This window comes from Delphinapterus leucas, chromosome 16, assembly GCF_059928025.1.
Source record: "Delphinapterus leucas isolate spDelLeu-1000000601 "Yukka" chromosome 16, BTC_Dleu_Yukka2, whole genome shotgun sequence".
Lineage (NCBI taxonomy): Eukaryota > Metazoa > Chordata > Mammalia > Artiodactyla > Monodontidae > Delphinapterus > Delphinapterus leucas.
In genome coordinates, this window is record NC_143144.1 from 76713685 (window position 1) to 76724473 (window position 10789).

Genomic DNA, 10789 nt, shown 5'->3' on the forward strand with positions numbered 1-10789 from the left:
GAATACGTTCAAGAATAAATTCTGAATGCATCGTCTCTAAAGTATGTACTGTTCCTGATGATTATCAGCAAAATCGTTTTATCAACAATGACATTCTTGTTCCTATAGTTAGACAGCTGTTCATACTTTTAAAAACGTGAGCTGAACTGCTTCAAGAAGCAAGAAGGTGAATCACAATTAGAGCCTTAAGCTGTGGTGGTTGATGGGTACTGCTTCTCCAAACCTAGATACACTCTAAGCCCTGTAAGCTTTTGCAGTTTCAGGGTCACAGCAAAGTGACTTCTTTTGTAAGTTCTAAGCATACCCTTTGGGTAGGATGTTTCATTTTAAGAGTTACTGATTTATCTCCTTTGTTGTTGGATTCAAAAATGTTGTCTTGCCTTTGTCTGGATTCCTGTCCACAGTGACTTAAAGAAACTCTTGCTCGATCCGGAATTTACTCTCTTGCAGAGATGCCTGCTTGTTTCAAGGTAACTCTGTTTGAAATGTTTTGTGTAAGACACAGGGAATTTCAGGTTAACTCATTTCTTTTATTAAGGTTGTTTGTTAAGACCAGACTCTTTCGGATTTTAGAAAATATATCAGTTCATCCTTTATAGTTGGCTTACAATTAATTTTGAAAGTAGTACTACAAATAGGAAAAAAAACCCCCACATTTTAAACATGAGATCTAGGCCTTCTCTATTGAAAAGACTCCCTCCTACAGACAGTGTTTTAAAATATCAGCTACAAAGTGCATAAATATACCTATATATATTGGTGTACCAATATTGGTATTAAATGTACCAATAACTTATATTTAGAAGTAATAACCTCTACATTCTTACTGTACAGTAGAGTTGTCCCTTATAAAAAAAGACATTTCCCTCCACTCCCCAGAGAATAAATAGCATATTATTTCCACACCTTATCTAGTCAGTTATTCCAGAGGAACTTCTTCCTTAGTTGGTCCAGATTGAAAGGTATGCTAATGGCAAACCAGGTAAATAATGGCCCAGGCTTCAGAACCATGGTGTTCCTCTTAACACAGAACAAAGGGGGATTTGGGTCTGAAGGGGCCTCATGCAGTCAGAGCCCTGTGCCGTTCGAGACCCAGTAACAGGGCTGGAGGACTTGCAGCTTCACCTCTTCCACCCAGCCCAGCACGTGGTCTTTCACATGCCAGCACCATGCTCCCAGCACTTGAAGCTACTGTGGGAAGCCCCCATCCAGGCCCCACTCTGCTGTGTGAGTTCAGTGGAAACTTTGGTTTCACCCTTGCCAGGCTTTACGGCGATGAATCGGAGCTGCACTTCTGGACTGTCGCTGCCCACTACCTGCACAGCTTGTCCCAGGAGAAGGCAGCAAGCACACCAGCTGCTAAAGAAACTGCTCCTCGAGACAAAGTGAACAACCCACTAGATATATGTTATGATGTGCTCTGTGAAAATGCCTATTTTCAGGTATTATGTTTCATATATTAAAAACCTTTAAAGCTCTGTCTTTGTAAGTATCTTAACCTTGGGAAACTTTCGCACTAAGTAAAGGTCCATGTAATAGAAATGAGTCCCTTGGCACATTCACATAAAAAAGGATTGACTCAGTACTTGAAAAGCTCATAAATGCTTACAGAGTTTTTTAATAGACATTAAAATTTTATTATTAACAGTTCTAATTTTTTTTGGTCTTAAAATTTTTTTTCAACTTGGTTCATTTTAATTTTCTCATTTTATTAATTTTCTATAAATAACAAACAATTTACTTGGTTTAAATTTGCTGTTCTGTATATATAAAGGTAGTTTCGTAATTTTTTTAACTTCCAGTAGAGTACTAAATTACACATAGAGATTTTTTTTCCAGCTCTACTGAAGTGCCAGTTTCTGTAAGCAGGCAAACTTGCACACAGATTAGAATACATTTCAACATTTTTTCTTCTTAGATTCTTATTAAGCTGTTAGATTTCTATGAAGCTGATTAATAACCTCAGAAGTCAAAGTAATGTTTACTAAAATGACTTTAAGTATAATTTAAATAATTCAAAAGTTTTAAAATCCAGCCTCAATTTTCTCTCTCTTTTATTTTTCTACTCTAGAAATTTCAGCTGGAAAGGGTTAATCTCCAGGAGGTGAAACGGTCAACTTATGATCATACCAGGAAATGTACAGACCAGCTACTTCTCTTGGGTCAAGTATGTCAGTTTTTATAACTCTTTTCATGTTTCAGGGAGTTCCTAGTTGATTAGTAATTTACAGCATTACTTATACCACACACACACACACACACACACACTATATAGTGTTTCCTTAAAAGTATAAAAGTATAAGTATAAATTATGCTTTCTTTCGAAATAAGACCAACAAACATTCTGAGAAAGCAAAGATATATATGGTTAACCAGCTTGTAATTTTGGCTTCCATAATGTCACATGAGGCCTAACTAGTTTTGTTTGGTTTTGGTTTTGTGTCTTTGAATTGACTGGTGCAAAGCTTACATAAGCACCTGTATAAACCAGAATGTGGTTTTACATTTGTCCTAAAGAAGCAGTGTTGTACTTTTGTTCAACTTGTATATACGTAAACAAAGTGTTCATGAACATTTTTGAGAAAAGTCCTCTTTAAGCTGAAAACTTCAGTGTTCCAAATTATGAATTTTAAAAGGTTATGTTGGAGGAAAATGGCCTCGTAATTAGAAGAACTGTTTCTCTTATTAGACAGACAGAGCTGTGCAGTTGTTATTGGAAACAAGCGCAGATAACCAGCATTATTACTGTGATTCACTGAAAGCCTGCTTGGTCACAACTGTCACCTCGTCAGGCCCCTCCCAGAGCACCATTAAGCTAGTGGCAACTAATATGATTGCCAATGGGAAATTGGCAGGTAAGGCATGTTTTGGGGTATGTTCGTTAATACTCTGGAAAATCAGACCCACTCCTGGAAAGTAATTGGTTATTAGGGATATTTCTTTCTTTTTTATAGACACTTGAGAAAAGTAGAAAGATTATTGCTAGCAGTTGATAAGATGACCATATAATTTAATCATCTAGACCAGAGTGCTTTTTAAAGAGTAAATGGGGCACTATTAATAATTGCCAAGGCAATAGGCATAAATTGGATAAACCTGGGCACCCTAAATGCTGAAAACCAGTGAGTGAGGTAGGCTTTACTTGTTTGTTTTCTGGACTGTGTTTGTACTTCCAACCCTGTTCATTTGAGTGGTAACATTGTAAAGCCCTATTTTAATATTTTATTTTAAAATTTAAGTCAGTAATGTCTCCAATAGGTAGGTATAAAATGTCCAAGACCAGATGAAGTCAAATGGTGATTTTACCCTTTAGTGACTCGTCAGAAAGACAGCTCCAGTGTCACTTGTGGGGCTGCTGTTTTGTCTTCCAGAGGGTGTTCAGTTGCTCTGCCTGATAGACAAAGCTGCAGATGCCTGCCGCTACCTGCAGACCTACGGCGAGTGGAACCGGGCAGCGTGGCTTGCCAAAGTAGGTGATTCTAGTAGGTTCCTTGAACATTTGGGATAGAAAGTTCAGTCTTGAACTTTGGACTCAAGATTTAGAAGTATTTTTGTGGCTGCAAAGCGGCTTTGCGAATATTTTCTTGCAACTTTCATCCTCTTATTCTTTGAGTATAAATTACATTTCTTATTGCAAATTGGAGGTTGCATTCGTAGCAGTTAAGTGAAAGCAGCTGCCTCCTCTCCCTGCTGGGGTGGGAGCCCAGACTCAGCCCAGCGGCGCCGCCAGGCCTGGCGGTCCCGAAGGCGTGGGTCCCCGCCACTGCTGGTCGTGATGCTGCGGCATCAGGGGGTGTGTAATAAAGCAGAGCCGAGCTTTGTTTCATAGGTACAGATCCCATTTCGATTCCATTCTTTTCCCTTCTGTAGTGCAGGATGTCTCTGTTTTTAACGTGGGCGTCTTTCCCAGGTCCGTTTAAATCCAGAAGAGTGCGCTGATGTTTTAAAGCGCTGGGTTGACCACCTTTGCTCCCCTCAAGTGAACCAGAAGTCAAAGGCCCTCCTGGTCCTCCTCTCCCTGGGCTGCTTTTCCAGCGTGGCTGAGACGCTTCACAGGTACACCCAGTGTCCACAGCTGGTCAGGACCACCCGGGATTAACCACCTTACGCTGTCCTGAGGCTCTGCCGGGTGGAGGGTAGTCCTCGGTGTCGGGAGTGAAGGGAGAAGCATACATTTTAGGTTTATTTAAAAAAGAAACCTAAAGGGATGGAACAGTCTGTGTTTATTAATTCTTCATTTGGTCTAGGAACTGTGTTATTTTCCTGCCAATATGCTAGTCACACCTAACAGGTACCTGTTTAAAAAGAATATTAAAAAAGTCTTCAGAGAATTGGGGACAATTCATCTTTGAGTAGAGCAACTGAGATGAAGGCTAGAAGGCAGTAGGAAGGGTGAAGAAAGTGTGGCGAGTTGGAGGTGTCCCCTCTGAGAACCTTGAAGGGTAATTAATACTCATCACTTGTTATAGGACATTTTATTTATTTAAAATCTAAGGGAGGTAGGTTGAGGCAAATACTACAAAAGCTTACTTGTTAAATCTGGGTAGTGGGTATGTGGATCCTTGTCCTATCTCTGTAGATTTCTGTGAAATTCAGCGATTTCACAGATTTTTTTTTAAGTATTAATAAAAAAGAGCGGGAGGTTGGGGCGTGAGAATTCTCCCTTCCTTTCCTCTAAGCCGGGGCTGAGAACGGTGCTGGTGTGACTTACGCAGCACTCGGGCTTCCGGGGAGAGTGTGTACAAGTCTTTACATAGAAACACGCCCTGGGACGGTTCTCTCAGATACCGTAAATTACAGCACCTAACTCGCGTTCTGTTGAGCAGCATGAGGTACTTCGACAGAGCGGCCTTGTTTGTGGAAGCTTGTCTCAAGTACGGTGCGATTGAAGTCAGCGAGGACACAGATATCCTTTGCCGGGGCACGTGTGCTGAGGAGGAAGCAGATGCCGTAGCAGGTTTTAGAATCTCTCTCGGTTGTGCTGCCGGGGAAGAGCTATTCTATCGAGAAAGATCTGTATTCTGACCCTCCAGAGCCAGGAAAGAGGGAGAAACGAGAGGGACGGAATCAGAGAGAAGGTTGTTGCATCACCGGCATCAGCTGTGAGATAGACGGAGGGTCAGGAAGGGCTGTAAAGGGGAGGGAGCCCGAATTTTGTAATGTTTTGTTTGAACTTAAAAAGAAGATAGAGGAAGACTAGTTTAGGAAAGGTAAAGGAGGCTGCTACTGGAATAAATGCATATTGGAACAGAATAAAAAGAAAGACTTGCTGTTATCCATAGGGACAGTCTAACATGGAACAAGACACAGCAGCACTTCAGAGAGACGTGTCGTGCAGGCAGGTCCCTGTGGTCCACGTATGACCAGGAGCATTTCAGTTCTACACGTCACTTGAGTCACATGTGTTTCTTTGAAAAGAATGAGCTTGAGAATCCAACTCCCAGGTCCTTGTTTTTGCAGAGGCCTTGTTGTTATATCATTGCACTTTTTCTTGAATTGTTACATTGTGGCCTCATTTCTACATGACATGGTTTTGATTTCCTGTATAATTTTTTACAGAAAATTAAGCTGAACTCAGTGTCATATATCTAGGCACTGGGGAAGTTGGCTCTAGTTTGAAGGAGCCATTTTGGATATCAGAGCACAGTGGAACAGGGCTGTCTAAAATCCCAACACCCAGCTATCTGGAGCTCTTGCCTTGGGGCAGGCTTTGTAAATAGAACCTCTCAGTGAAGCTCATCTGCCTCTTAAACCACCAGCCTCTCCGACTTTCGAATGGCATGAGGGCATGCACGTGAGTTTCACTTCTGTCATCCTTCTTTCTCCAGTCCTTAAGTGCATTTAGACCTTGGAGAATCTGGGAGCATGTTAGTTGGGTCTTGTAGAAGGAGAGGCTCTGGGCTCAGCTGGTGCAAGTGCAGGGACATTACACACTGAAACATCGCCTCCCCCCGCCAGGAGTTGCCCTCCCCCAGGGAAGAGGAAACTGTGCTTCTCCCGTGCTGCCCTCCCGTGGACACTCCAGCAGAGCTGGTCATTGTTTCCGGCCTGTGGGCAGCTGGGGGAGCCCTTTTTGCCCTCCTTTTCCTTAACTGTGGTTTACAGAAACTCGTCTCCGCTATATATGCGGATTATGCCCGAAGTTTGAAGAACCTCGGTTTTAAACAGGGAGCGGTTTTTTTTGCTTCAAAAGCTGGAGCAGCTGGCAAAGATTTATTGAATGAGCTGGAGTCTCCCAAGCAAGAACTGACTGAAGAGTGACAGGTCGGCATGTACCATGGCACGCGGCCTCGCGAGCAGTCGGCCGGGGCGTTGGTCTGGCTGTGGACGGTCACAGCCCAGGCTCATGACGATGCCGTCCCTGCCGGGGTCCTTGTGGGCTGTTTCACTACATGTGCACCGCAGTATGTGAACGTTTATGCTGTCAGGAGCAGGTTCTAGGACCTGTATTTATCTCAGACAAAGATGGGAACGCTTCAGATTTTGAAAGTATAACATTTTATACTTTTGGAGACAGTTTTAAGAGTCCCTGGAAACACTTTTAATTTTTTTAAAACTTAAGATCCAAGCAACTGAATTGCTTTTCTCATTGACTAGATTTAAATCTATAGCAAAAGGAGTTTGTGAGACCTATTCTGAAATCTGTGCTTTGCCTGTGTTTATATACAGTCATTCCAGGTACAAACAGAGCAGAAACATTTAAGCAGTAAAGGTGACTTACCATAGCATTCCTTGTTTTCTTACCTTGAAAACAGAACTGTTGATTTCCTGATTTGGGCAATTGCTAAATTTTGTAATTTCAGGTTCATAGGCTCATAGAGAAATTGTAAGCTTTATGTTTTGTTCCAGTATGTGGAGTCTTGTATATTTTGGATTTTAACTCCAGTGATGTGTTACAGTAACCTCCTCTCTGAAGGCACTCTTCTTTAGTGTTCTTTGTTTTCTTCCAATGACTGAACTATATGAGATGTGACTGCTATAAATTATTGCTAAAAATTTAAATGTGTATAATTTACAGAAATGATAAATAAAAAGGGACTTCATCCCAGCCAGGCCTTTGTGTTCTCTGAGCTGCTGCGCACCAGGCCGGGTGCTGGGCTGGTGCCTCAGGAGTCCGTCGAGCTGCCGGCCCTCCAGCATCCGAGCCGCTTTGCTGAACCCGGAGAACCTGGGCTGCGGGGGCTCGGGCCCCAGCATAGAGCTGCCTCTGAGTTCCTGGGCGGGCAGGGCTCGGCTTGTGGCTCTCAGAGGTGAGGAAATGGCCTTCCTGTCTTCTCCTCCTGGATGTCCACAGTGGCACATATCGTAACACCCACCAGGAGGTGTTTTTAGATAAAATCGTAGTCTCTACCCTTAGATATCAATCAGTCTGCCCCATCGGACAAGGAACTGAGATCCATGGAGAGGAAGAGCCTGTCCTGGGAAAGCACAGGCCAGTGCTTTGGCTAAATGTCCTAGAAGAAACCCAGGACCCATTCATTGGTCCTGTGATTGGCTAACCTTCTTGCCCTTTCTTTGCCTAGGTAGGTTACATAGAATTTTTGAAGGCCATGGGCAAACCCAGCTCTCTTTATATTGTTTTTTAGTTAAATGCTTGTCAGGATAGACTTTATTAATTCAACCGTCAACTAGCTAAAGGAGAAAAGAATGCTGGCCTTAGTAAGCAGAGAGAAAAAAGAAGAAATTCCGGCATAGGGCATCTTGAAAGTTTAATGTGCTTTGGATTGGAGGCCAGCAAATAGGCAGTGAGCTGTTGCCTGACTGTGGGAATGGAGGAGCGGACCAGGCGCAGCTCGGCAGCAGCTGAGCAGAGAGGCCCGAGAGCCTGGAACATGTCACAGACCGGCTGGTGAGGATGGCAGCCAGTCTGTGTCAAGACGCCCCTCTGGTGAGCATTCGAATTCAAGGGCAGCTGAATCACACTCACAGTCAGTCTTTCTGAACCTCAGCTTGCCTTTCCACGGAAGGTCTTTAAGCACATTGTGTTATCAGTGCATTAGCAAAGGAGGCTTCGCTTCCCAGGGTGACACAAGCAGCGGGAATTGGGAAGGAGAGTGACCGTGACTTCAGGTCAGCAGGTTTCTCCCTGTGCAGATCCCCACAGGTGTGCTTGTCAGGCCCTTGGCCCTTCCCTTGGCAATGAAGGAAGCCTGGGTGGAGGGGAGAAACCTGGTCTGGTGGGCAGGGGCTTCTGCGCAAGGGAGGCCCCATGTGAGACCACTCCTCTGGCTGCTCTCGCAGAGCCATTTCCTGTCGCTCACTGTTACCTTTTTCCTGTTCGGTTAGTAATTGTTCTGCGGGTGGTGGCATGCTCTCGGCCAGGGTGGAAGCAGAACCTTTTGTTCTTCTAAAATAGATATCAGAGCAGCATCAGTACAAGCTTCATGTCCCTCCCAGACGCAACTAATCAGAAATTCTCTACAGAATAGACCTCACCTCCATATGAAAACAGCTCCTCTCTTGACTGTTTGTTGCCTGGAGATTTCCTCTTGCATGAAGACAGCATTAGGTTTCAGTGAATCCTCAGCTCGTGGTCACCCGTAGTATTGCATTCTCCTCGGCAGCACTCCATGATTGACGTGAAGTGTTCAGGTACAAACTTGTAGTCATGCTAGAATAAAAGAATTCTGCAAGGCAGAAATGACAGACAAGTGAGAGTATTCTCTGAGCCAGTAGGGCTCTGTTTCTTTGGGATCTATTTTAGAAGAACAAAAGCTTCTGCTCCCATCTTGTAACTGATTTGACTGACTCAAAACAACTTGTGAATGAAAGAAGCCTGTCAGTTAAAATGTAAAGGGATTTTTAATTGGTTATACTTGAAGGTGCTGGTGTTTTAAAAGAAGAAAAGCGAAGGAGCTGGGCTTTAGGAATGCAGTTCTCCTGAGAACTGCTGGAATCCAATTAGATGGGCAGGCCCAAAGGGCACTCGGATGGGCACATTGCCCCACTTGCCTTTCTTGTCCTTAAAGGCTCCTTGCATGTGTTTGCTCCGTCAGCCATGCCGGGCCCACGCAGAATAATGCCATGAAGGCCCCACTTCTCTCCCACTCAGACTTTCAGTGACTGCGGCTCTCAGATGAGTCCCTGCAGGCATTTTGCCTCAGCATTTGGCTCTCAAACCGAAAAAGCCCAACTAAACACCACCGACCCTCCTTATTTTTTTCAGTGACATTGAGAAATATGACTTGGTCAAGGTGAAAGTAACTGTCCTAAGTACAAGAGAAGGAAAGACATTCTAGGTTCCGTAGGTGATTTGGGTTTGATATTTAGCTTTTCCATCTTCCATATTTATTTTTAGCAAAGCCAAGTGCAGTTAGGCAAGAAGGCAGTTAAAAACCCTGTGATGTACAGCTTCAGAAAGATTGAACAAATTAGTTAAGACTTTAAGGTTAGATAAAAAGACATTCCTCAGTCACCGCCTTAAAAACGTTGCTTGGGTTCGTTTTCTCTCGTGTTGACTGTCTTCTTGAAACTGAAGTCGGTGGGCTGGTGTGGGGCAGCAGTGCGGGCTGGCGGGGAACGGGGGCAGGTGGGTGGGCTGCACGGGAAGGGGCCCCTGTTCCGGGACATCCTCAAGATGAAGAGCTGAAATTGCGGCCTGCAGACCTGCCTGTTCTGTAAACAAAGTTTTACTGGAACAACCATGACCATTTGTTCAGTGTCTGTAGCTGCTTTCAATTCAAGAGATTTGAGTATTTGCAACAGATACTTTATGTCCTATAAAACCTAAAATATTTACTGTCTGGCCCTTTACAGGAAAAAGTTTACCCACTCCTACTCTAGGTCCATAATGCCAACTTGAGATGAAATTTCAGATGTCCAGTTGTCTTTTCCGGGCACAGATCAGTGATCCTTCTCTGACTAGGTACACTAGAACTTAGCTCTTTTCAGAAACATGTTGTTATAAGCGTCATCGCATCCGGCTCCTTTATGGGCCCCAATTCCCATGGCAGTGGGTCTAGGAAACTACGTACAACATGTATCACCTGGGCTGACCTTAGTCTTATTTCTGACAGTTCTGAGATAAATAGATGGTATATATACGTCATCAATCAATGATAGATGACATCAGCAGACGATAGAAAATTTATATCCAAGAGCTGTTTCATTACCAGCAATTTTAAGCAAATCTCAGTCTTACTCCAGACACCTCCTAACATGTTCTGCTATAATAAGACCTCATTTTATTCCAGTATTTTGACATTCTACCATCTAGAGCTTTCATGCTTCAGGCAGGGTGGAAGATGAAAAATCGTTACACCCTAAACCTGTGGTAGGCATTACTGTTGCTGACGTGAGTTCACAGGGTACAGATGTTTCTGGACAGAAACCCTGGGTGGGGGGAGTCTCAGCACCTGATGACTCGGGCTTCGTGTAATCCCATGTGGATGAGCCAGGAAGTGCGGTTATCAAAAGGGGAGGATGGATAAGCCTGCAACCTAATCAAATGGAGAAGCTCAACTGAGGAGGAAACTGGCAAACTGTAAGTTGGCACAGATACATTGTGGGAGGGAGTGAGGGAAGGAGGAAGGCCTGAGAAACGAGATTTCTTAAAGGCTGATTTGGGGGGAAATGATTCGGATCGTTTTCTTAAGAACCATCTGTCCAACAACAAAATTTAGTTCTGTGGATTAGGTTCACTTCCCAGTGGTCTCGAGTGCGCATCGGGAATGTAATTGAACAATAGGCCCTTGCATGTCTTAAGTTGCTAATATCTGTCAAGAGTAGGACAAGAAAAATAGACCGTGTCCCGTGAAGCAGCTGGAAAGCTGTCCTATAGAGGATCGTG

General features: G+C 43.7%; 1 protein-coding gene across 6 annotated transcripts in view; it reads left to right on the plus strand.

The window, feature by feature from the left end:
- The window catches only part of WDR11 (WD repeat domain 11), a 54396-nt gene extending 47348 nt beyond the window's left edge, over positions 1–7048 (plus strand). For 2 of the 6 annotated variants that reach the window (XM_089898246.1, XM_089898247.1), the window contains exons 22-29: positions 405–470; positions 1265–1442; positions 2072–2167; positions 2690–2855; positions 3372–3469; positions 3911–4056; positions 4785–4906; positions 6104–7048. In XM_089898246.1, the coding sequence (XP_089754372.1) occupies positions 405–470; positions 1265–1442; positions 2072–2167; positions 2690–2855; positions 3372–3469; positions 3911–4056; positions 4785–4906; positions 6104–6261 (1030 nt within the window). In that variant the 3' untranslated portion in view covers positions 6262–7048. Of the gene's footprint in view, positions 1–404; positions 471–1264; positions 1443–2071; positions 2168–2689; positions 2856–3371; positions 3470–3910; positions 4057–4784; positions 4907–6103 lie in introns of those variants that run through there. The other 4 variants (XM_022568592.3, XM_022568591.3, XM_022568593.3 and 1 more) reach the window with 3 other exon arrangements.
- Positions 7049–10789: the final 3741 nt, after the last annotated feature.